This window comes from Camellia sinensis, chromosome 1 (assembly GCF_055761805.1).
Source record: "Camellia sinensis isolate YWXY chromosome 1, ASM5576180v1, whole genome shotgun sequence".
Lineage (NCBI taxonomy): Eukaryota > Viridiplantae > Streptophyta > Magnoliopsida > Ericales > Theaceae > Camellia > Camellia sinensis.
In genome coordinates, this window is record NC_138961.1 from 219,033,220 (window position 1) to 219,060,544 (window position 27,325).

Consider the following 27,325-nt stretch of genomic DNA (forward strand, 5'->3'; position numbering starts at 1 on the left):
CGTTCCAAACGTGAGTGACGTAAGCGCTCACAGTGGCGTGGTTTTCACGCCAGATTGGAAAAGTGTGGATTCACATTCATTGACCATTTATTGGGAAATTATACAATAAGCCTCTGGCAAAACTGTAGTGTTATTAATATTAATGATTATATTATTATTAATTTCATTTATTATATAAATGATAAATATTAAAAAAAATTTAAATTATGTCACATACTAATTACTGCATTAATCAATACATTAATTGATTAATATGAGGCCGAATTTTACAAAAACGAAACAACGGCGTCAAAGCCCATTGGTTACTCCCCCGCGGTCGTCTTCGATGAAATCTGGACCGTACATTCGCCAATACCCTGGAATTTCATCTCATGCTCTACTCTGCCCAAAGGACGAGTCTTTATAAATGCGCAACTGAAGAAGACGAAAGCTGCTCATCACCCCAAAAAAAAAAAAAAAAATTGCAGAGAGAGAGAGGTAGAGAGAGAAACAGAGAAATGTCGGGAGGTATTGCTCGTGGTCGTCTCGCAGAGGAACGAAAAGCCTGGCGGAAGAATCACCCCCATGTTCGATCCCCACACTATCTATGCATATATGTTCATATATATATATATATATATAGATCACTTGTCAAATTACTATATGTATATGTGTTTTGATGTTCTATCACCTACTTTGTGTTCTAATTTTTCGTTCAATTTGTTGTTTTTTGTGTGCGATTGATGTGTCGTGTTCAATTATTTTGACTAGGGTTTCGTTGCTAAGCCGGAGACTCTCCTTGATGGTTCGGTGAATCTGATGGTGTGGCAGTGTACTATCCCCGGTAAGGCAGGGGTAAGTGATCGTCGTCTTCTACATCGCCACGCTATGTGATTTTGCTTTCTATTCTTTCAATTTCGTTGTTGTTAATTTTTACTTTTGCTATCTGTTTTTTTCTTCCTTGTGTTTGTTATGAATTTATTTTTACTAATCTAGGTGGTTTATGATCCATTTGTACATGTTACTAGTTGTTTAGTTGAATTACTTGGCTTTGATACTGAATTAGGACTCTAGGGTTAAAGTGGGAGAATAAGCGTGTTTGGCGTGATTTTAATAACTGAGCAACCTTACGTGATTATTGCAAAGCCATGACCCCCTTTGAAATTTTAAATAAATTTTTACCTTCACCATGAGATGCCATCTCATTTTTGATGTAGACATTGAATGTTGCTGCATCTCGGGTGGTATGAAGTTCAAACTATTAGAGACTCATTTGTGCAATGTTTAACTAGTTTAATCAATATTATGGTGGAATATGAACTTGTCGTGGTGTGGATGTGGAATGTAAGGCTGACCATTTGAGCTTAATTTGTGATGACTAGTTACAGTTTAAGAACAATTTAACTCTCCATAATGAATTTTTTGCACCTTTGTGCATTGTTTATCACTGAATGCTATTTGCCAAATAAATATTTTTGTTAATTTCCGATGTATCCAATAGGTGCCGTGTTATAGTAAAGGAGTTATAATGCAGAAAGATGAACTCACTGCATACTAATTAATTCGTTGGATAGATTGAATGAGCCTCTATTTTCACAATTTACTTTTTTATATTTATAGGGGTTTACAAATGTCTATTTCAGCAATAATGGGAAAATTTAGTGGAATAAATACTGAACAAGGCCTGGCTCTTGCTACATGAGGGCCAGATGGCATGAGCCTTTCCTATTTAGGTTTTAAATTTTTGGTGATTGGATGAACTATATGACGTTTGCAAAGGTGGTTAGTAAGGGTGGGAGTTTATGATGCGACACAAACCGTATACGAAAGATTGATTATTTTTTGACATGAACCCAATTATGACACAACACGATGACACAATAAATAAACAGGTCAAGTTAATGTCAAACCCCGTATAATATGAAATTGACTAACCCTGTAAAAGAGTTAGGCATATGATATTGAGATGTAGGGGTTTTGATGTTCTGGTCATTCACAGCTCGTTTCAAAAACTGAGTGTCCTAAACTAATGTAATATGCTCATGTAATTATACCCAAGATTGGAGCTCGAATGTAATCGTTTTGATGTTTTGGTCATTCACAACTTGTTTCAGAAACCAAGTGACCTAATTTAATGCAATATTCTCATGATGTTAATTATACCTAAGATTGGATCGGAAGCTCGGAGCATGCATTGTCTTGGTTATCATCTTCAATCTTTAGTACTAAGACACACCTAGACACCTAACTTAAACACCAACACATGTTTTGTCTATGGAATTCACTGAATCACTAAATCTTGCACTAAAAAGGACTTCTGGAGACCCGAAAAAGGGAAAAAGTATGCATACGTTATTTGAGAGAGAGAGATATAGAGAGTCAACTATGGTGCTTATATAGAGGGGGTGGTCCAAACCAATTTGCATCCTTATTTGCATGTAGAGTGAATACTTTAGATTTATCATTGCAATTGCAACAAAGTAAAAGGAGAAGATTTTTAAGAAAACCACAACTTTTTTCTGATAAGTTTGTACAAGTTGGCATTGACTAAAAATTTCGAGTAGGATGAATGAAATTGACTGATTTTGGAGATTTGTCTAGACAGTGTATAAATGTTAAAGTGAAGTGATGAATACATGTTTACTGAATTGAACAGGAAAGGAAGCTATGAAAGCAGTCATATTTTTGTCATAAAAGCTTGTAAGGTGCTAAGAGACCTCATGTTTATTATAAAATCATAATTGAATATTATGAATGAGGGTTCTGAGATGGACCTGTCTGTCTTGCTGAGGAAGAACAGAATTAGATATAAATGCATTGGTATTACCAACTGTTGTCTTCAATGGTATTCCTTCCATGCCATACCAAAGGTGGTTCAATTATTGGTAGGGAAATGGAAAATGTTTTGTTGTTATTAAAAGAAAAGATATGGATGCATTTGTTTGAATATAGCAGTAGCGTGGAATGATAAAAAAATGTTTGAAAGTCATATGAGATAGTTTGACATTATTTGGTTTTTATGGATGTTAAATATTGAAATTGAGTAATATTGTTTTATTTGGAGATTTTTAATGACAAGGGGCATGTAAAGTAGGAAAATTGTCCAACGTGTGCAGAATTTGGGGTTGTTTGAGGTGTGTGAATGGTCACTTTGGTTGGTTTTGTTGTTTCATGGTTCTAGAATAGACGATGCAAAAGGTTTGATAAAGATGTTTTTTAAAGCTAGAATCTAGGCTAGCAAGGTCTGGTTGTGGGTTCTAAAAGAATTATGCAGTGCAAATGAAGAAGATAAAGAGATGTTCTTATGTACTGTCTATGTACTTGGGTCAAGTCTTCTTGACGCCCCTTATTAGGTGCTTTTTTCACTCCAACAAAGAAAAAGTTAATTAAAGAATTCATGTGTATTTTCAGAGATACCAGGTTAGTGGAAACTTTTGTAAGAATGATTCTTTTTATTTAAAAAAAAAAAAAAATCCTTTGTGTTTTATGATTTAGTTATTGTGAATGCTAACCTATGTTTTTGTGTGGTTTGTTCTTCTACCTAACATTTGCCCAAATATTCTCAATAATTGTGATGGGATGATTTTGCAATCCACATTTATTTAGTCATACATTTTTGTTTTAGGGATCATAATGGTCCTTTATACGTCTTATATTTGAACTTTGAATACACCCACCAGTTGAACTTTTAGTCTCTTTTTTTTTGTGAGTTTGAGTCTTGGACTATAGCATTCTCTTTGCATTAGTAGCTCAGAGGGTTTAATTTAGATTGAGAACAAGTATCACAAATAATGGAGGAATTCAGACAATATTTTGTACTCCGTCATCGTATTATATGTAATATATTACTCTTCTTTTTGCAATTGTTTGGTTGTTGATTTACAGTTTATTGTGTGTACAGGTTATATTCAAGATAAACTTTGTTCAGCAAGTTTATTCATGGTTCCATGCCTTCTCTTTTCTATTTCTTTGTCTTTGATATCTGAAGTTTTTATGTGCTTATTCAAAACGAGAGAGAGAGAGAGAGAGAGAGAGAGAGAGAGAGAGAGAGAGGGAGAGGGAGAGGGAGAGGGAGAGGGAGAGGGAGAGGGAGAGGGAGAGGGAGAGGGAGAGGGAGAGAGAGAGAGAGAGAGAGAGAGAGAGAACCAGTAAAAGGAACTAAAAACATCTTCTCTTGAATTATTACCATGTTTTTCATTGTTGTTTGAATTGCATTGTGGACAATTGATAATTTATAACTGTTGCAGACTGACTGGGAGGGGGGTTACTACCCACTTACACTCCACTTTAGTGAAGACTACCCTAGCAAACCACCAAAGTGTAAATTTCCCCAGGGTTTCTTCCACCCTAATGTCTACCCCTCTGGAACTGTTTGCCTGTCGATCCTCAACGAAGATAGTGTAAGTACTCCCTGCATCTTTCTAACACATGCTGGCCAAATATGTGGAGCCCCTGATTATTTGGTGTATTTTTGTTGTATCTAGGGATGGAGACCAGCGATTACAGTGAAACAAATTCTTGTTGGCATCCAGGACTTGTTGGACCAACCCAACCCTGCTGATCCTGCACAGACTGAAGGATACCATCTCTTCATCCAGGTAGTTCTGCTTCTCTTAGAAATAATAAAACCTGAGCACCCTTGGCATTTCTGTAATTTCTCTTCAAAATCAACTATGTTTGGGGAAGGGTTTTGTGTTGTCATCTTATAATCATGTTGTAGTACATCAAGATGTGGAAGGGCTTTGTCGTTTTTGTCCTGGATGAAAAATGAATGAAATACCGAGAAAGTGCATGTTCAGTGGAAAGATGGCAAAGTCCTAGGTGTTTGTTGTGGCAAGATTTGAATCTACAGCATGCAGCTTGATTAATTTAAGAATGAGGACCCACCAAGGGGTTGCTCCTATTTAAGAAGCAAATGTTCAAGGAATTTGCATTGTTGGATGAGTTTAGGGCGAAAGATTTGCTCATACATTTTCCATTCTAGGAAAAGGTTAAAGTATGTCAAATATTGGCCTAATTCTTGAGTTGATATGGGAGGCTAGGTTGTGAGTTGATATTATTTCTTGCTAAGTTGTGCAAAATCTTATGCAGGATGCTGTGGAGTACAAGAGACGTGTCCGACAGCAGGCCAAGCAATACCCGTCTCTTGTCTAAATACTGAATCTGGTTTTGCTAAAGGTTGTTGATACTTGGGAACCATCTGGTCGACTCAATGTAAACTGCATGGTTGAACTGCCTTTGTTTTCTCGATTTGAATTTAACTTTTGTTGGTATATAACAGTAGAACCGGCCAATGATGCTCATTGGTGTTTGTTTTAGTATTGAACTTGATCTCCATTTTACATCATCAGCTATTTATACTGTGATTTGTGTTTAACATGTGTGATCTCTCAAAAGGATCAAGAACAAGCAAAGCTGCTACACTGCCAATGGTTAAATAATATCGGAATGATGGATAAACCATCTTAAAGAACATTCATTTATAATACATATACGCATGTGTACATGTGTGCATATCTAAGTTCTGGTTCAGGCACCTTGGATTTGTGCAATAACATATCCAGTTAGTTTCGTGCTTAGTGTACCTGCTTTTGAAGCTTAGAAATTTAAAGTTTTTGTAGTGCTTGCTTCCCCACCTGTTCTTTTTATGGTTGTTTTGTTAGAACCAAATGTCTTTTTTGGCAACTTTTTTACTAGATGATTTTGTTACTTCTCTGATAAGCTGTCAATGAGGTGCCTTTGAACCATGTGGTGGTTAGGAAGGATTGGGTTTGGGATTGTGGTTGTCGTTGAGGATCTCTTCATTGAGAGACCAACGGTGAGGTTAGTGGAATAAGTGCACTTTTACAGGGGTGCTTTCTGGAATTTCTTGAAATGCAGGAAAAGGAAGACTTCTCTTTAATTCTCATTTAGTTGGTGGATTCTTCATTTCTTGTTTGAATGGTCATGACTTGCACATAACTAGTCTTTCCTTGTTTGTCGAGCACCTTGATTTTTGAAAATCAAAATAACCCAGCAACAATTGATTCCTCTTGGTTCTCAACTTGATTTTGGGATTTTGAAGTGAAAGAAATCATTGTATCTACTAATAATAGGAAAATTGATGTATTACCAAATCACGCCCCTATTGTCACAACTGTAAATATATAGGTATTTTGAGAATACACCTTAACGATCTTTTGAGAATACACCTTAAGGATCGTTAATGACGACTCTGATGGGTGGTTTTGCTAGAGCAGGCAATCCACGATAAAGATGGGAGAAAAGTAGCAACATTGAGGTCAAGTTTGGCAACATCAAAATAATTTATCTTTTTATTTTTTTATTACATCATCTCTCTATTGTTTTGTACATCTTTTCGTAAAAAGATAAAAAGTGTACTTATTTAGGTCATCTCAAATAATCCCTGATTCATAAGAAATTTGTTTGAAATAACATAAGTCAATCTGAAGAAAGCTGAAGGTTTGTTCAAATAATCAATAATATTGGCTCAAAAAGTAAAGAATTATTAAATTTAAACATATATTGAAATTTTTTCAAATTTGAAGTTAAAATTTAAATAATTTACTACTCAGCTCCTTTACAATCTTAGTGAAAAATAAATTTTAAGAGAGTTGGAATTTGTGAGAAGATGAAGGGAATTGAATATTTATAGGAAAATTTGAGGATATACGAAATAAAAAGCCAAAATAAAACCAAGACAGGCGTTGGTTTTAACGTCACAATAGCGGTTAGAAAGTTAAAAGTTAATTTTTTAATTCTTTTTAAAAGAAAATATAAAAAATAGAGAAATAATATGATTTAAAATGGGTTAAAAGTTAAAAAGTTGGCTTTTAATCACTTCCGAAAATAGGGTAATTCGATCCGATCGTATTTAAACTAGGTTAGTCCTTGGATTTCAAATACATGCCCAAAACGCATGCCACACAGAGAGAGAGAAAAAAAAATCATTGAATACCGTGTTTGGTAAGTTGTTATTTTAGATCATCCTCAACAATTCCCTTAAACCCACCCCTTGTCTATTTTAAAGGATTGAAATCACTTTATACATCTCCCACAGCTCTCCTAAACAATTCTTTAAACTAATTTTTGTTATAATGACTCCCTATTAGCTCATTTATATATGATAAATTCTTATTTTATTTTGTTGAGGCATGAAGGGAAAGTCCCCTGGATGTTCGTAAGTGCCTTGTAGTTGAAGAAAAAAAATGCCAAGAAATTACCTAGCCGGTCGACCGCCTAGTCGACCACCCTTATTTGTTTTCCTCTACTGCGCTACAGTGCTGCTAGCGTTTGGTTGGCTTTTTATTATTTTATTATTAAAAAAATATTTAAATTTAAAAATAATTAAACATTTTATTTTAATAGAATAGAAAAAAGATTAAAGAGTTTGATGGGAAAAATAAACGGAAAAAAGATTCCTAAAATATGAAATGATTTTTTTAATAATATTTTAGGATAAAATTTAAGTAAATTGCTGGGATATTTTTAGTAGGCTATTCTAGTTTTTACCTATTTTAGTAAGTTAAAATTTTTATGTTTTGAAAGATAGTTAGATTTTTTTGTAGTTAGATAGATATGATATTGTGAAAGAAAAAGTGAAATGGTTATGAATTTAATGTGTCATTTTATTTTATTAATTACTTTAACTTGTTTTATTGATTTATTTATTTATTTTTTGTGAATTTTAACCAAAAAAATAAAAAATAAAAAATAAAAAAATCCAACTTGCCAAACACCCAATATAGCAACAGTGTGTTAAAAAAGAAGAGTGCGTAAAAATGGAGGCAAAAACTGGTTAGGGCTCGACAGAGGCGATCTCGTTGGGGGATCATTCATGGACGACATGGCAGCTTACTACCCTCCTCAATACCCATACTACCAACCTCCTCCGCCACCGCTCGGGGCGGCGCAACCCCCTCTGCCGGCGGTGCCTCATCAATTACCCCCCCATCACCACCACCACCTGACCCAGCAACAATTCTACCCTCACCACCAACCTCCTCCTCCAATCGCCTCCTACGCTCCTCCACCATATCCACATTCCTCTCACGACCAGGTCCGCACACTCTTCATCGCTGGCCTTCCCGAAGACGTCAAGACTCGCGAAATCTACAACCTCTTTCGTGAGTTCCCTGGCTACGAATCTTCTCACCTCCGTAGCCCTTCTTCTACTTCACAGGTACTTCTCTTCTTTCGATTTTTTATTTTTATTTTTTATATGAGTACTGCATCAGTTTCCATTTATTAACTTTGAATTGATTTTTAGAAGGAAAAAAAATTGCTTCAAGTCGTTAAAGCCATCAATTGACTCGTTCATGTTGGATGTCCCTGGGACAGACCTAGGATTCTAACATAGGGCCGGATATATCTATATCTATGTATATATATATACATACTAAGAAAAAATTCAAAAGGAAAAGTATCGATTTTTATTGCCATAAAAAATGAAAAATAAGATTAAAATTATATAAAGAAGCATGTTTAAAAGGAATTTTTATTGAAATTGTAAAGGGGGGCGATGCATTCCGTACTAAATATGTATAAATATATTACAGAGGTAATAGAATGTATATGTTGGTGGCTGCATGGCATACGGAGGAAATCGATCTAGAATGGAATTATTGCTGCAAATGGGATCGTAAAAGGGCTTTCAGCTGACAGACTTGTTTTCTTTATCTTCTTGCTGTGGCTAGTGCTAGCATCATTAAGATATATCAGTTTTGGCTAATTTTAAGTGTAGTTTTAACATGCAATGGGTTATTTTGATTTTCATGAAGTATTCAAAGCTTTAAACCACAGAGAAATATTTATTTACTATCTAATAAGCAAGACATGCATGCACGTGTTCCCACTAGTGCTTGACTTTTGAACCTCCCCCTTTTGAGGTGCCAGGATTAATTGATTAGCCATCAGCTGAAGGAATTAGGACTATAATCCAACCCCTTTTATTGCTTTCCCTCACACGTTTTAGATTGGGTCCTGTCATGTATTATCATCTTGTCCTAATTCCTTTGCTTCCTATGGGGATTTGAGTAAATTCCATGAGAGCTATAATTATGACAATTTTTATTGAAGGCTCATCTCTGGCTAAGAAGTGAGTTGAAGCTTTTGGAAGCAATGGCTCAAGGTTGGTTTATAAAAATAGATTTGTGGAAATACTTATTTTTTTTACTGGGACATGCTCTTTTAAAATGATAAAACCTTTTCGTTTGATAGACTTAACCCTTAAAGTCAATATTAATGTTGTGCTCCCTTTCTCTATGAGGTTTTAAGTGGATTTTAGTGATATTGAGCTTTATGTGAAGTGCTCCATAGTGAACCATGATTTAGGGATAATTTTTATTCATGATTTTCTTCATGTTTTTGAGTAAAGCTTATGCCATAATTGTGAGTAATATACATTTGTATATCCCATTTCGCACATGAGTTGCTGATCTCTAACATGCTCTTGGGTGTTCACAGCCATTTGCTTTTGCTGTATTCATGGATCAACAGTCAGCTATTGCAGCAATGCAAGCACTGAATGTAAGAACATTTTGCTCACATTTTTATTTATTGGTTGGAAATCTGTACATGGTTATTTAGTGCCCTATTATCAACAGTAGAAAATAATGTGTGATGGTTCTTGGGGAATTGAATCATTTGAAGAGTTATTATAATGAAAGTTGCCCTCCACTGGGATCATATATCATGAAGAGTTCTTATCTAAGAAGTATAGACACGGACATGGGACATGGTAATTTCAAAAATAATGGAGACATAGATATGGCAGGGATACAACCAAATATATATATATATATTTGCTATGTAGATTAATATTATATCTACAAACAATCAAAATTAACAAAAGCTACTTCCACCATCTAAAAAACAAGAAAAAATTTAACAAAAACTAAAACTAATTTAATATCACACACACAAAAAAAAAAAACCACTCCTAATTGTGAGAAAAGGCCTGAAGATAAAAAAATGAATCAATGAAGACCTAAGGAAAATACAAATTGAAGCCTTGGAGGGCTCTGAATAGACTTGCTTGAATGAAAATAGTGATCACATATTGGTGATATCCTATGTATAGCCAGTATATCAGGTTGTGTTCTTATCTACTGAATCATGATAGGTACAAAACACCTTGGGTACCCTTATAACTCTGTTTAAGAACACAAAAACTGGGGAAGCTCATGGACAAGTATAAGTAAATTCTGAATGCATTCTGTGGATTTCAATGATAATATCATCAATTGATAGCCAGTATTAGTCATTTCGTCATATAATTTGCATTTGCTTTAGGGACTTGTGAGAAAAATATTTTTGATTTGGCTGCTCCATCCAGAAGGGAAACACCAGATAACTTTTGATAGTGTTACAGGTTTTTATGTAGAGATGTTATGGTGCTGTCATGCTGTAAAACTTTGTACATGGAATAGAATCCACACATTAAAATCTTTTGATTACAAATGTTTTTCTGCAGGGAATGGTGTTTGACCTTGAGAAGGGGTCCACCTTATATATTGATCTTGCGAAATCTAACTCGAGATCTAAGCGCTCAAGATTTGGTATGTTTCCTCACCAGTATTCCTGCTGCTTATGTTCTACTTTCGATTTAATGTTGCAGAACTGAATTGTTTGAACTTGTTGATTAGATGATGAAAAACCTGGATTGGAGAAGAGAATTAAAGGATCTGCTGCATTTTCAAGGGCCACTCTTGATACTGGTAAGATGGTTACCCTGAACTGTGCAGAACAATATGGACAATTGAGTGTTTCCATTAGGAGCTCTTTGTCTAAACAGTTGTTCTTTTATTTATTTATTTTATCACTTTTACTGAATTATTTAAATCGAATGAGGTTGATCTCTATGTCCCCTCCTCAGAGCCCCTCTCTCACCATTTGCTTAATTTCTGGATGTTGTCATGGGTGCTTGTCTGATATGTTGCTTGGAATACTAGTTAGTTAGTCACTTGGAGACACATTATTCTAAAAGCTCACATTGCACATTTTTTGCACGCTTGGGCACTAGCAGGTGTTGGCAGCGTTCACATGCCTGGAATTGGTAATTCTGCTTACAACACAATTGGTTATCCACCTACACAAAGGTCATCTGTACTACTTAAAGCACATTTTTATTACTTGGAAATGACTACTCTAGCTGAATAACCACATTTTCTTATTTGAAATAATTGTTTCTAGCTGATAGGTCAAGGGCTAGTAAAAGCAGTTTATTACAGGCCCTATTCCCTGCAGTTGGAGGACACTATCAGCCTTATGATAGAACAATTCTATGAAACCTTGTCTATTTTTTCATTTTTTTCTTTTGATGTTTCAGTCATGTGAACTTTGATGGTAGGGCTGTGAATGAGACCACTGCAAAACTGGTAAGGTTTTACTTTTGGATTTATATTTGGTAATATTAAATTTCGGCTTCTATAAATTTCTCATTCCATTTCATTATGCTCCTAAAGAGAAATTGGATGAGTCGCTCTTCAAAGCTCTGTTATCAGAATCTTACGATTCGCGATTCGATTCACGATTCGATTCACAATTTTTGCAAAATCGATACGAATCTATAAGTGAATCTCTTTTTTATCAAAATCTTACGATTCGCGATTCGATTCACGATTCGATTCAAATTTTTTGCAAAATCGATACGAATCTATGGATGAATCTATTTTGGAAGTAAATCTCTAGTGAATCGCACGATTCACAATCGATTTACGATTCAATTCACTTTTTATGATTCATGTAATTTTTTAAATTATTGTGGCCGGCATATTTTCGACTATTTTTTTTTCCATGTTTTTAGTGAAAATGACATAATACAACTTTTAATAGCGTTTAATACTAAAATAACCACAACATATATACATAATTTGTTGTTATTTTAGTGATCATGAAATTTTTAATAGAATCCAATCAGATTCAGTCAGACCCAACATATTTTTAACCTTTCTTCTCATTTTTTTTCCCTTTAAAAATTCATAATATATCTTCTAAAGATGTGTAAGATTAAAGTTACAATATGAATTATCTATTACTATTTTATTAAATTGAATATAATTGAATATTACATATGTGAGGTCTGTTATGCCTTTGAAAATGTTTTAGGCTTTAAAATAAAATATTCTAAATAATTCTTTCTTATTATTTGCTCACTGTTACTTAGAAAAGTACGTATGCTTATTGTCCAAATATCAATATCGTTATTAATTATTGTTATTTTGGAAATTGATAATTTGTCTATTTGGTTATTATCTTTATTAAGAATGGTTGATAAAAAATATCTAAAAAGAAAAAAAGTCAGATAGTGATCTTAAGTAAGATAGTGATCTTACATAAGAATCTTTGTTAACTTCTTACCTATTAAACTATGTGATTATCACGCAAAATAACATTTTCATTGATTTAAGTCTAAATATTTCATATCCATAAGATATATTTAACATCTAAATGTGTAAATATATATTTTTAAGTAATTTAAAAAAAGTGACCGAATCTTTACGATTCACGATTCGATTCGATTCGCGATTCGGTACAAGATCATTTCGATTCACGATACGAATCTCGATTTGACAACTATGCTTCAAAGTATGAATATCTATATTATGAACTGTCTTCCACCATTTCCTCCTTAAGTAAAATAATAATGCTTGCTTGAATCTTTATTCGCCATTTTATTTTATTTATGAAGAGTTAACTTCTGGGGATTTTTCCTACCTTAGCAGCACAACTCTTCAGCACCTCATGGTCCACAAAATGTTACCCCATGTCCAACACTATTTGTGGCTAATTTGGGGCCATCTTGTTCAGAGGAAGAGCTAATTCAAGTATTTTCAAGGTTTGGAGCAATTATTTTTTTTCTTTGTTTTCCTAATCTGTGAAGCTTGTAGAGCTTAATTTATTTTGTTTGTTTTTGTCCTTTCTCAGTTGCCCTGGATTTCTGAAATTGAAGATGCAGAGCACATATGGAACTCCGGTTGCCTTTGTCGACTTTCAGGTGCTTTATTGCCATAATTGAACTAATTTGTTCAAAAAAGAAGTGTAGAATTTTTTCTTTCATAAAATTTAACCATGTAACTTGGTATTTCCTTGTCGTTTACTTCCATATCTCAGTTTAGTGATCAACACAAATTATTTTCTTTTTGAGGCATTTCTGAAATTGATGTATGTTATAATCTTTGTGCGCTGATGGTCCTCCTCAGTAAGGCCTAGTTAGGAAAATGATTAGGGCATTGAACGGCTGATTCTCAGTGCTAGAGGTGAGTTTGAACTGAAAGTTTCTTCATGAGTGAAATTTTGAGATAAGATTTGGTCTGCCTTGACTGATTTTCTTTTCCTTTATTTTTCTTACCCGATAAGGCTTCATCCATGTCATTTAACAACAAAAAAGGTGCACACCCATGCCCAAATTCAGACTTAATCCTCCGTCTCTCCTTTGGGGGTGGGAGGAGATGATAATCAAGCTAATAGCTGGTGGTTTTAGGATAAATGCTCCCTCACCATTTTGCTGATCTATGTACATCTGACGCAATAGCTGGTGGTCTTAGGATAACTGCTCTCTCGCCACCATTTTGCTGGTATATTACTCTCATACAGCTGCAACCCATATGTTCGGTTGCCATCTTTTCTATTTGCGTTCCCTTAGCATATGTTTGGATGAGAGTGTCAGTTTCTACCTACTGTTCTTAGATGCTGAAATATATCACAAAAATAGGCTGAAATAGTGTGAGATCATCAATGTCCCCCCATGTCACAACATTTCCTTAATAACAGACAACTTGAAGCAATGTGCTTAATGCCTTCATTCAAATGTTTACCTGTTCTGATTAATCTTCCATTGGGGTCATATATATATATATAAATCTATATATATAAGAACCGCTTAGTTGCTTGAGGTTTGTCTTTTCTTTTTGATTTTGCCCTTTCATTTTGAATAATTTACTAATAGTTAACTATATGTTGAGTGAAGGTTTTTTCGTAATTACAAATATTCTTGGTCAATTATGAAATATAAATATTTTATTTTTTAAGAAATTACAAATATACCCACAAGGTTTGTTTAAAATATGAATCAGTCTTATAATACTAGAAATTATAACTATCGTTTGTTATAAATTTTAATTTAACACAATACTCAGGGAAAAAAAAAATTATCCTATGCAATAATAAATTATCAAAATTGTTTCTTGAAAAATATTTCTTATATCGTTAAAAACTATTAATTGACTTATGATTTATTTATTAACAAAATGGTTTACTGAAAAGTATTTTTCATACCATTAAAAATTGTTAATTTACTTAATGATTTACTTCTTAATAAAATTGATCATTTGTTATGCGAGTATAATTTATGTATTAATAAAATTAATCATTTGTATATATATGTATTTTTTTTTGCTTCTTTATTAATTCAGTGAATTATCTTAATAGTTTTTTTAACATGAGAGAATTATCTTAGTATTTGTTTTATATTTATCTGTTGAGAAAAGTTACATACCATTTTATTTTATTTTTTAAATTTGGAAGAAATATTAAAGACTCATAAATTCATCCAAAATGATATGGTAATAGAATTGGAGTCTATTTCATTGGGTGTATGACAAAACAAAAAATGATACATATCATACCACATAATTCTATCATATACCTAATGATTTGTTTTATTCAATTTCATAAAACAATATTTTATTTTTAAAAAAATTATCAAAATATAAAACATAAATATACTGTAATAATACGGGCCTTTTGAAACTAGTATATATATATATATATATATATGTTTCTCTTCTTGATTTTGCTGATTATCTGACCCAATGTGAATTGAAACTTCCTGATACGAGTATGTGGTGGTTCTTAATTATTTGGGGTTGAGTTTTAAAGCTCTGGCTCTAGCTGGTCTGATTCTATGTAAATGTATTGGTTTTGTTATGAGCTCAATAGGCAATCAGGATGTCTTCATTTACCAGAATATGACGTGTTTATTAAAGAAGTGAGCCTTTATGTTTACAATTCTTCCATCTAGGGCTTCTTTTATATTCTCCTCGATTTTTATTTGCGTTCATAGATTTGTTAATGGTCCTGGTTCTAGAGTTAAGCTTGTTTTTCCAATCATTTCTTGATCACCAGTCTTTTATTGCCAAAGCATGTTATAATACTATGTTTTTCTTTTTTCCCCTTCCTATTTCTCTCTTTCTGTCTCTTGAATTTAAAACTAGAAAATGAAATAAAGAAAGAATTGATGCTCTACATATGATAAACTTGGCCAGTGTAATCGAGCCCACTTTCCAGGGAGGAAAAAAAAATATATATGAAAATTGATTATAGTATCACAGATTCACGGGAATTAATTTTCCTTCAACATGATGGTGCAGTCACAACTTTCTGCATGCAGCACAGGCAAAAGGCATTAAATACTTTATATTTGTTCTGTTGATTTTATGTTGTATGATCCACAGGGAAGTTATTATTAGTTTTACATGCCACTTTATGTGCAGGATACTGCCTGTTCAACCGAAGCACGGAATCATCTTCAAGGCACAATTCTGTACTCATCGCTACCTGGTGAGGCCATGCGGTTGGAGTATCCTTCAGAAACACACTAAGCTGCTTCTTTTTTAATTATTTTTTATTCTCCTTTCCTTCCATGGTTCTATTGATTGTGTCATCCAAGTTTTTGCTTAATGAGCAATTCAGGTATGCTAAATCACGAATGGGAAAGCGTAGCAAGAAGTCGAGGTAAATACAAGGGCATCGAAGGAGATGTGGTTGATTTCCTGTGCCATTATCGCTCTAGTGAATCCGCGTTTTATGTGGGTTTTACACCCAAGATATAGGATGACTAAATGCTTATTGTGGTTGTTAATTGATCTTAGCTTCCCTTGAATCACATCGGGCCTTTATAACAATTCATAGCTTGGACAAATAAGTTTGTTTCCTGTGTTTTCATAGTTACATTTCTAGCAGATCGTGCAAATGTTATATTTTAGCACGTTACAATGTCAAAATACTAGTGCCCCCTTCCCTCTCTATTGTCTTTTCTTTTAAGAAATGAAACTTTTATGCGCATGCTAAAGCTTTTATTTATTTTGGAAATTTATTTCAGAATGTTTGGTGTGGTTTTTGTTTATAGCTTATGATACATAAATAACTTAAATAAGTTCTATATATATATTTTGAGAATGTGGGAAAGCGAGATTTGTACTTCTGTTTTTGGTTACGAGCTTTTAACTTGGTTGAAGTTACACGAAAAAGTCTTTTATGGGGGTGATGTCTGGATTCTAGCATCATCTTTTCTTTGCCAGATGTAAATTTTCCTTTCTTTATTCTCTTCTTAGTGATTGTAACAAAACAAAAACAAGAAAACAAAGCAGTGTCTTGAAACCCCTTATGAAAAGTCTGAAAGTGGGGCACTTTCTGAAACCTGGCAATGAACTGGAATTACGGATGGCTGTCTGTCACTATTAGAAGCCTGGAAATGAACTGGACTTAGCTAATGATGGCATATTTCTTATTCTAACATTCCAAGCATTGAACTTGCCACCTTGATAAGAATTTAGAAAGAAAAATATAAATATAAGAGAAATGGAGAAAAATTATTTTATATTTTATTCACATTCTTTAAATTTTTTAATTTTTTTTTTAATTTTTTACATAAATTTATAATCCAAACAGAGTTTAAAAATTTACACTAAATGGGCATTTTTGAATATATTATGTCAACTAATACCTTCGCAAGTCCGATCTGGCGCGCAATTAGGAGATGTTCAACATGCTGTCTGCCTTTTCTCACTTTTTCTTTCATAATTTTGATAATTTATGATTCATAGAATCAAAAATAAATTGATTAATGAAGGAATGTTTCTGAAATATTATGTAATCAACGAATATTAATAAATTTGATGTTTTTATTATAGAACAACTAATAAGCCATTGCTATTTTATGGGACAAAATATTGGAAAAATATGAAATAACATATTTATAAAATGAATGTAATTCAGATAAAAATGCTTAAATGAATGTACTGTAATATTAGGAAAAATGTAATTAAAAATTAATATATTTGTGAAATAATAAGTATAACACCATTTAAAGATAATTTGAGAGAATGTTAAAAATGGTTTGGTCAACTTAAATTGATATAGGATGCGATAATGAAAAATATACTATTATTCACAACACAGAAAGATCAAAAGAATTCAATCTCATGAACTAAAATAGAAAAATTAATTTTTTTTGTTTAGTATGATTGGGTTCAAGTTTTCCTTCAAAGAGGATCATCATTTCATTATACTTTTCTATTACAAAAAAGGACAAAATAGAGGGGTGTTTAGAACGAGAGTTGAGTTAAAATAATTTTTTAAAATGTAAAATATATTAAAATAATTAATAAAGTAAAATATTACATTCAATTTATAATTTTTTTTTTTCTTACAAAGATCAAATCCGTTATAAAAAGGGCCAGCCAACTTCTTAAACATAACTATATTAGTCAAATTAAAATAATCAAAATTAAACAATCAGTTAAAATAACCAACTTTAAAAATAAGGCCATAAAAATAAAATTGACAAAGTAATCAAAATTTGATTAATCTTGGTGGAGTCAACAACGTTGAAGTCGATGTCCTCTTCCCTGGTTTTCTACACCTAATTTTGACTTTTCCCCCCACTTATATGAAATGTGGACATAGGCCCATCTATACCTGCCTACTGCCCCATCCTTTTGGTGTAATACGTGCCATTATCATGTACTACATTGATAAGGCATAATAGGATCTCCAAATTCGTAGAAAAGATTGTCATTGATTGAAATGATTAATGATGCGGTGACTCTGAATTATTAAAAGCCCAATACTTCAAAATAAAAACTATTAATCAAAATAATCAATTTTATCTCATTTTTCAATTCTAATTGATTTTCTAAAAGACTAGTTATTTTTTATTCTTATCCATCACACTAGCTAACTAATCATTAAAAAAAAAAAATCAACATTCAGAGATATTCTAACATTAAAGAAGATTAAATCTTAGAATGAATTGTAAATCTAGATATCTTAGTTTAGTTGTGACTAATCGCAATGTTTTTTAAAATTAATCGAGATTGTAGATATATGAGATTTACTCGATAGGAATTGTTCTAATGTGAACTCGTCCTGGAGAAATTTTGGATTATCAATTTTTCCCTCTCCAATTTCTCCATGGATCTTTGCTCTCTTCCATTTTCCTATCTCATCAGATAATATAAATCAGGAAGTAACAATTTTTAAAATGACTAGCTAAAATAAATCTTTTATAAAGTACATATTAAGGCCTTGTTTGCCATAACTTAAAAAAGTCAAAAAGTTACTATCTTATTTAAGTCACATCATCTTATTTAAATCACATCACCTCTCTATCACATCACTTCAAACCCAATCCATAAACAACCCATATTTCATAAAAAGTCAAAGAGTGCACTTATTTAGATTATTCCAAACAACCCCTAATATGTGACATTAAAATTGTAAACAAGTCTAGTTGAGTCAAAATAGGTTATTTATGCTTGACTTGAAATCTAGTGCCAAGATATATTCAAATTTAATTTGTTTACTTTTCGAGCCGATTTCAAACAAAATTTAATAGAGTAAATTGAACAGAGTCGAGTAATAGGTTAATTAAATTTAATTTTAAAATTTATTCAAACTTAATTTAGTGGGTGTTTGACATTGATTTTTTTAATGACTTTTTAATATTTTTTAGAGATTTGTTTCTGCTATAATTTTCAAGGATTCTTTTATTAATGCATTTGAGAAGTTATTATTATTATTTTTTTGAGTGAAAAAAACTGATATGATATTTAATTTTTTAATTCATAACAAACGAGTTGATGGCTTTTTAAATTTTTTGAACAAAAGCTAACGAATTACTTAATAATAAGTTTATTACAAACAATATTTTAATTAATCAAATAGGAATTGAACTCTTACAGACTTTATGTAAGTTTGGAAATTATTTAAAATAGTGAAAAAGTCATTACTAAAAATCAACTTATTTTATTTTATTTTTTAAAAAACTAAAATATTAATCAAAATAACTAGTTACAAAATTGTCATTGTCATCTCTATTTGTTCCCTCTAATTGTAAATGTCAAGATCAGTTTTTAACCATGGTTAAAAATGCATGCATGAAGGCTGACACACAAGATCAGATTTGTTTATGTGGTTTTTTCCACATAGATCCGTGACTCGCAGTGTATGTCAAACACAAGACTTTGCAAGAGACCAAAATGACCAAGTACAATTAACCTAAAAATATGATTTTCCCATGTGCCCTTATCATCACCATCATCATCACCCTCCCATGCACAGTTCCTTTGAAATTAAAACCACCTTTCTTTGACCTCTCAGAATCTTCGGGGAAGGGCATAAAAGTCAAATGGTCCTCCTCACCATTCCACCTTAAGATTTGTCTGGAAATTGATTTTTTTTTTAATAATTTTTTAAGGTTGCTATTATTAGCATCTCATAAATTATTTTGAACCTCTTAATTTTTAGTTTTTTATTTTTATTTTATTACAATGATAATCTCAAATAAAATTATTACGAAACATATATATCATTAATTTTGAGACACCCTATCTCCCAATTAAACCTACACGTCCACTACATCATGAATTAGGTTTATGAGATCACTCACCTCCATCACCACCCATATCCATCTTCAAAACCTATCTATCCTCAAAACTTTGAAAACCCTTTGGTGGCAATATTCTGACGATAACGGTGACAACCATATGATTACCTACATTGAAGGGTCAAAACATAAAAATTTCTTATATATTGAATGGTCAAAATTGTTAGCACTTGTAGAAGTTTTCATTTTTTTCAAGTTTGGAAATACAGGTCCGAACATTATTTATTTGTTCGTGAACACATTCCCGAGCATAGATTATTTGTTCGGGAATGCAGGTCTGAACATGAAAATTTGTTAACACTTTCAACGGTTAAAATTCTTAACACTCGTAGAAATTTTATTTTTTCAAGTTTGGTAGTTTCAGTTTTGAAGAAGCAATGAAAGAGAGAGAGAGTATATCAACTGTGACAATAATTAAACCGACAGAGACAATATTCTTCTTCTTCTTCTTCTTCTTCTTTGTGGGTTTTAAAAAGGATGAGACTCTTTTTTCTTCTTAATGGATTTTTTTAGGGTTTTTTGGAAGAGAGATTTTTTTGGGAGTGTGGAGGGTATGCATTTAATGGGTAGAATATTTAAGGATAATTTTGGTATTATTTGGGAGAGAAAGAAATTTTAAGGGTTTTAAAATTTATGAGTGGGAATCCAAAGAAATTAAATGTCCAAAATAATTCATAGTACTACTCTTTTTTGATTTTTTTTATCAAAAAAATTTTAAAAAATAATTTAATAACTTATAGAAACATTTTAATTTTATAATTAAAAACTTTATTTCCCAAACAAGACCTTTAGTATCATTCTCAATCATAGCATACTCAATATGAATGGATTTTTTTTTTTTTTTGGGATTGATTCTTGCCAATTCTGATATGGATCAAAATTTAGGTTTAATGCTTTCAAATTATTGTTGGATTGTACAAATGGATTAAGGTGTAATGCCCATTTTTGTGAGGAAGTTATGGGATTTTTTAGTGTTCTAGCCCTAATTCTGAACTCTCTAAGCCATTATCTAAGCTAGTGAGGAAAAAAACAATGAAAACAATATAATAAAGACTAGTTTTCTTAGTTGGTGCAACAAAACACAACAAAAATAAATGAATAAATAACTTTTAATTGTTTTTGGGTGGAAAGTTCATGTGGCTGCATATCCCAAATTAACTATAAGGGAGATGTATGTGTAAATAAAAATGTTGCATTTTATGTTCAGTATTTATACTATATTATATGATATGTACATTCAGTTTGGTGTGAAAGTAAGTTATGTCATGCTTTTTTTTTTTTTTTTAAAAAGAAAATTACCTCACAAAACAATTTCACAGCTATAACCACTATCTATTTTCACACTAGTATGTATTATATTTCAAAAGTGCAGGGAATACCATTATTGTCACATTTACACCCCCTCTCTCTAATACATTTGTTGTGCGGCCGGTGGGCCCATTTCAAAATTCATTACCAAATTGGTATTATGTTGATCACATGGTCTACAAATCAAGATCCACCAAAATGTGTAAAATTTTCTATAAATGCCGTATTATTGTAGCTTGTACCATTTTCATATGAGAGGAAACACATTTTTTTTAATTGTTTTTAGCATTCTTAAAGTAAGATATAGCTTACAACCAAAATGGTGTATTTTGAAAACATGCCTTACTTATTTTTTTTATTTTTATTTTTATTTTTGGAACTAGATGCCCTACTAATTAGAATCTGCTAAAATGCATAAAATTTTCTCATCTATACATTAATTTAGTCATAGTAATTTTAATTGTATTTATTTTTTAAGGAAAAAGGTTGAGACCTCATTTTTTCTTGACCCCCACCATCCCCAATATATTGGGATTGACCAACTTTTTACTTTTTTATTTTTATTTTTATTTTTCTCCTGTTTCTCACTGCACATGTGTCTGTGGGGGCTGTGGGGGTCAAGGAAAAAAGGGGTCTCCATCATTTCTGATTTTTTAATTTTTCAAGTATGTTGATTTAGTTTAATTGATAATATCTATTAAGAAATTGAATATAAATCAATGATAAAAAATTTTAATGGACCATTTCAAATCTCAATCACTTCAAGGAGATAATGAACGATCTTCTCCCTTGATTTTAATTCAATTTTTAAGGAGGCACTATCAATTGAACAAATTTTACACAAAATTAAAATTTTAAAAATATATAACTAATAAAATTAGAACTTCAAATAATGAAACTAATTCAAGAAAAATTACAGGTATAATTTACCCTTGATGTTATCCATGCAAATAAGCTTTTTATATAGGACTTACATATAAGATGATGTTGGCATATAATGCTACTCATTTATAAAAAATAAAAAAAAACCATTTCATCACTTAACCTTTACGAATTTTTTTTATAACATTATCATTATCATATAAGAACTTGTACTTGGTAATCATTTCATTTTCATTTTCCTTATCTTTTATGGTATACCAAACACCTACCCAAGCATAGAAAACAAGCATTTTGATCAATGATTCATAAAGAGTTGTTGCTAACAATGCAGGCAAACAAACTTTTACAATCCTTCTTCATAATTGTCGGATTTGTACAAAATAATATATATATATATATATATTAATAATAGATCTTGTTAATGTGTGCATTTTAGTAGACATATTAAAAAAAACTTTAGAAGTATACATTTTTATTAGGATAAATTATAAATGCACTCCTAAAATTTGTTCAAAATACAAATTATTCCTTGTGATTTAGAAAATTACAAATAGCTCATTGTTAGAATTTTTTATTTAACATAATTAATTAAAAAATGAAATTCTTATTAAAAATTCTTCTTATTATTATTTTTTTATAGATAGTATTGAAAACTATTAATTAAATTGATGATTTATTAATAAAAGAGGTCATTTATTATGAAATTAGAAACTTTAAGAGGCAAAATGTAATTTTCAGGACCAGAGGGAGTAAATCGTATTTTAAACAATTCTCAACGAGTGCATTTGTAAATTATCTTTTTATTACACTTTATTTCATGTAGAATATATAATCTCTTTTAACTTCTTATTAATATGTGGTCTAAAAAAATTAATAAGACTATGTTACATAACTTTTTTTGTTATGTAGGGTGTTTTGAACCAACTTTCTCGCATCAATTAAAGCCCTCCCTATCCGAACAAGACTTATGAAATGAGTTTTTCTATAGCTTGTGGCCTCAAGAATTTCATGTTGGGTGGAGTCAATGTTTGTCAAATGCAAATATAGATTATTTAGAGTTGGTTTGAGGTGTTCTAAAAAATTGTACTTTTTGTCTTTTTACGAAAAGATGTGCAGAAAAGTAGAGAGGTGATGTGATGAAAAAAAAATAAAAAGATAAAAAGATGGATTATATAGTAGATCCCAAACTAGGCCTTACTCTATATTAAAGGTCATTGTTTAGTACCAATTGACAATTTTTTTTTTTTTTTGATTTTTCAATTTAATATAATTATCTTGGTCTAAATATATACATACATATATATAATTTTTTACCCTAAAAATACATATTAATAAAATTCTTAAATAATTAATCTGATATTTTGGGTCTACTCATTGACTTGTCAATTTGTTAGTAATATAATCAATTGAATCCAAAGAAGACACGTGTACATAATCACGCAAATGCAGCCTAGAAACTATAAATATAATATATTATAGAAAAATGCTTGAGATTTTTTGGGCTCTGATAATGGTTATTATTTTATCCTCCACTAACGCAATGTATGCTACACAACAAAACAGGGCGCCTCATCTTTACTCATGGTGGCATCATCATTAGTCATTAAATGACAAAATTACCTAAGTCATCTCAACAAAAAAATAAAATAAAATAAAAAACAAAAAATTACAAATTACAAATTAATAGTATAATAGAAAAGGTATTACAACCTATTTTGAGAAGTTGATTAAAAATTTAAAAAGTCACTTCTCAATTTTAATCCACTTCTTCTTTCACAAAAAAAAAAGAATTAAAAAATTAAAAAAAATCAACTTTTAACTATCTTTTCAAAACACCCTTACCTATGAAATTGTTAATGATTTGCATCAAACGTATAAAAGACTTTGTATATATATATTTTTGTCAAGATTATAAGATGCTAGTTTTTGTTAATAAAATTAAATTACAATAAGGCTATGTTTGGCATAGATTATTTTGGCTATTTTAGTCACAAAAAAAATAAAATATACGAAAAAGTCAATAAGACAAAATGAAACATCCAAATCATAATCATTTTATTTTTTTTTCACAAAAATAAAAAATAAAAAGGTTAAAAAGCTCATCCCAAACGAGATTTTTGTTGACCTCTAAGGAAAGTGTTTCCAACCTCAACTATTTTAATGGTTTGTTTTGTGATAATTTGATCAATTTTAGTTAAACTTTGTTATAAATTACCATATTACCTCTCGACAAAACAGAATGCACAATGATAGAGATAATGAGATGCAGTGGCAGTTCAAAATTTTTTGAGACCTTAGGCTAAACATCAAAATGAAGTTTTATTCAATTAAGTTTTTAAAAAGTTAGGACCTTCGACAATAAATTTTTTTTGAAGCTTCCATTTAAATGACCTAATAGTTAAGTTACCTCTCATATCGTGTTAAATTATCATTAGTCCCTAAACATTAAACTTATATGAATACATACACCAAGACACAAAACGTTGAAAAATGTCCTATCATCCATTTATTTTAAATCTCATTTGAAATTTCTATAAATAAATAATGAGAATTTATTTATAAGATAACCAAATTAGTGACTCAAATTAACACTTGGCAACCATTAAAAATGTCACCAGAAGTCATGTATTTTTACATAGTTAAAAAATTAAAAAGTCAATTTACATTTCAAACGAAGGTTAAAGGGATCGCTGCTACTCCATTAGCTTGAATTTCTAACCTTCCTCTTACCACACTCTTAAGGTATGATTACAAGATCATGGGACCAAATCGATAGTCTAAAAAGACTTATATATGTATACAAAAAATTTATACTATCATAAAAAAGTAAAAAAAAAAAAAAATAATAATAATAATAATCTCTGTTCCAATTATTTGCAATATCTTCACAAAAAAAAAAAAAAAAAAACTAGGTTTATAAGGAAAAGTTATTTGATGGTAAAGAGAGGTGTGATTAATGATAATTGTGTATTGGACAATTGGATAAGCACCAAATAATTCTCCGTTTAGAAGGGCATATCTGTCTTTTCACAATAATTTTATTGCCATGGAGGCAAAGTCAAGTCATAACGGTATCTATCCATCCACCGACCTACCGACCTACCGTCCTCCACCTCCTTCCTTCCCCAAAAAAACAAAAAAAAAACCATGACACACAATTATTGCATACATATATATAAATCGCATTCTCTCACTACACCACAAGGGCAATTGACAACTGCCTTTCGAATTCCTCATTTCCAACTAGCCCACCCACAAAGAAGCCCACTCATCACTCCTCCACCAAGTATCCTTTCCATCTTCTTGTCCTATTTTTTTCCTTGGAGCCAAACAGACAAAAAAAACTCAGCTACAAAGAGGGGAAAAAAGCATCTCCTCCTTCAAAGTGGCGGCCATTAACTTACAGTAATAAGGTAAGCTTTTTGGAGAGAGAAAAAAAATTGCAAGTACATCGAATCGTAGAGAGGGAGGGAGGGAGAGAGAGAGAGAGAGCTTGTCGGTGCATTTGAATTTTTTCTTTCCACCTCTTTCCTCCCTGTGTGTGTGAAGAAAATCAACGTGGAGCTTACCCAGATGACAAGAACCCTAGAATCCAGGTAGTCGCCACTTGTTACAACCTCATGCCCTTTTTCAATCGGTATAATTTCTTGAATTGTGTATAGAGAGCGAGAGCGAGAGAGAAGGAGGTGGGGAAGAGATGGAGGGAGGAGGAGGGGGGAAGAGGAAGAGTGAGAGGCCGTACAAGGGGATAAGGATGAGAAAGTGGGGGAAGTGGGTGGCGGAGATTAGAGAGCCGAACAAGCGGTCGAGGATATGGTTAGGATCCTACTCGACTCCAGTGGCGGCGGCGAGGGCTTACGACACCGCCGTGTACTACCTGAGGGGGCCGTCGGCGAGGCTCAATTTTCCGGAGTACTTGGTTGGTGAAGGCGGCGGAGGCCACCGTGATCGAGACTTGTCGGCGGCGTCGATAAGGAAGAAAGCGATCGAGGTGGGTGCTAGGGTCGATGCACTCGCACTCGAGACTTCCATGACTGTTCACCACCACGATGAACCTTCCTCTGGATTCAAACCCTTCTGGTTTGAAGAGAAGCCTGACTTGAATAAGAAACCCGAACCCGAAGACCCGGATGCCGATGATGACTGGTGATTGGTGGTGAGTCCAGATATAATATTATATATATATATATATATATATAAGAATGTATTACTCTACTATTTGCTATCTGCTAGGATGCAGTAATTTCTGTGGGTTTTTTTTTTTTTCTTCTTCTTTTTTAGTTGGTATGTTATTTTAATATGGATAAAGAAATTTTGATGTTCTGTAACATGTTAAAGAAGAATTAGTGTGAATACTTGTTTTAGTTATTGCGTTCTTTTCAATAACAATTTGTGCATGAATTTTTTTTGAGGTTTTATTATTATTATTATTATTTTTTATAAGTTTTTCTATCAGAAAGTATCCAAAAAGATCCTGAAATTGTAGGGTATGTGATAGATTTAAAATTAGTGTGATATGATTTAAACCGAGAATGAATGTAATAGAGTATTTTACAAGATATTTTTCTGAGTATTTATAATATTATTTATTGTCACTACATGTGACTATCTGTATCGCATTTTACATTATTAGCAAAATTGTGTCCTAGAGTATGATTCTATTCTATATATAGTTTATGTATCCCTAATAAGATCTTTTTTTTCAATTTATTAAAAGTAAAATAAAATTTATTGAGGAAGGAGTGGTGGGGGGAGAGTGGAGGCTTAGTAACTTTTAGTGTGGTACAAGTGGTAGTGGTGGTACCAAAACTAAAAAGTGAAGAGGAAGGTGGGGGTGGGGTTGAGAGATGGTGAGGGAGGGGAACAGTAAGGGGGGCCTACATTTGTTTTGAGTTGGTGCAAGTGGGAGTGGCCATATATACATATATACATGCTTTCTAAGTTGTACTAATCTAGTAATATAAAAGTGCTGATAAGATTTTAGTTAGGTATTTTTCTGGTTCTGCATTGTTGTTTTGTTGGGGGTGGTGGTGATGAGATTGTGGGCACCAGCAGTTGCAGAGGGTTCAAGTTGTCAAATTACACCAAATTTGGTCTCTTGTTATAATAGTCAACTCATTACATTTATGATGAATCCATTTCACAATATCAAACTTTCTGTCTCAGTAGCTTTTTGGAAAATTTGATTGAAAAAAAAAATTTGATTGAATTTGATTATGTGATTATTATTTGAGTTTATTATTATATAATGCAAAGAAATTTAATCAAGGGTAAATCTTAGTATTATATAACTCTCACTTTGATTCATTATCATCCCATCATTTGTTGCCTTCCACCATGCCTTCCCTACCGCTGTCCGCCACCACCCTTTTACTCTTCCCCAACCCCACAACCCACCCCCCCCCCCCCCCCCCACCCACCCCCCGTCCCGTCTTCCCCACCATCTATCGTCACCTCGACCTCTTCTTTAGCACCCATGAACTCTTC

General features: G+C 32.1%; 3 protein-coding genes across 12 annotated transcripts; all 3 read left to right on the forward strand.

The window, feature by feature from the left end:
• The first annotated feature begins 246 nt into the window (after positions 1 to 246).
• On the forward strand, positions 247 to 5,356 carry LOC114265152 (SUMO-conjugating enzyme SCE1). Its single transcript, XM_028205884.2, has 5 exons — positions 247 to 566; positions 751 to 834; positions 4,227 to 4,379; positions 4,464 to 4,577; positions 5,071 to 5,356. Exons 1-5 carry the CDS (start codon positions 372 to 374, stop codon positions 5,131 to 5,133), a joined length of 609 nt encoding a protein of 202 aa, XP_028061685.2. The 5' UTR covers positions 247 to 371; the 3' UTR covers positions 5,134 to 5,356.
• Positions 5,357 to 5,510: 154 nt separating this feature from the next.
• Positions 5,511 to 16,062, forward strand: LOC114265153 (uncharacterized). 10 transcript variants are annotated; one of them, XM_028205889.2, is made up of 10 exons: positions 5,511 to 8,161; positions 9,445 to 9,507; positions 10,454 to 10,538; positions 10,626 to 10,697; positions 11,003 to 11,078; positions 11,309 to 11,357; positions 12,702 to 12,817; positions 12,907 to 12,976; positions 15,474 to 15,559; positions 15,673 to 16,062. In XM_028205889.2, the coding sequence occupies exons 1-10, from the start codon at positions 7,817 to 7,819 to the stop codon at positions 15,716 to 15,718; spliced, it is 1,008 nt and encodes a 335-aa protein (XP_028061690.1). In that variant the 5' UTR covers positions 5,511 to 7,816; the 3' UTR covers positions 15,719 to 16,062. The 10 variants fall into 10 exon arrangements, 8 of the variants coding, with proteins under 8 accessions (XP_028061690.1, XP_028061686.1, XP_082751506.1 ...); XM_028205885.2 differs by having other exon boundaries at positions 15,474 to 15,540; XM_082895380.1 differs by having other exon boundaries at positions 12,705 to 12,817.
• Positions 16,063 to 24,958: 8,896 nt separating this feature from the next.
• Positions 24,959 to 26,206, forward strand: LOC114265154 (ethylene-responsive transcription factor ERF008). The gene has a single exon (XM_028205891.2). It carries the CDS (start codon positions 25,536 to 25,538, stop codon positions 25,986 to 25,988), a length of 453 nt encoding a protein of 150 aa, XP_028061692.1. The 5' UTR covers positions 24,959 to 25,535; the 3' UTR covers positions 25,989 to 26,206.
• The last annotated feature ends 1,119 nt before the right edge of the window (positions 26,207 to 27,325 follow it).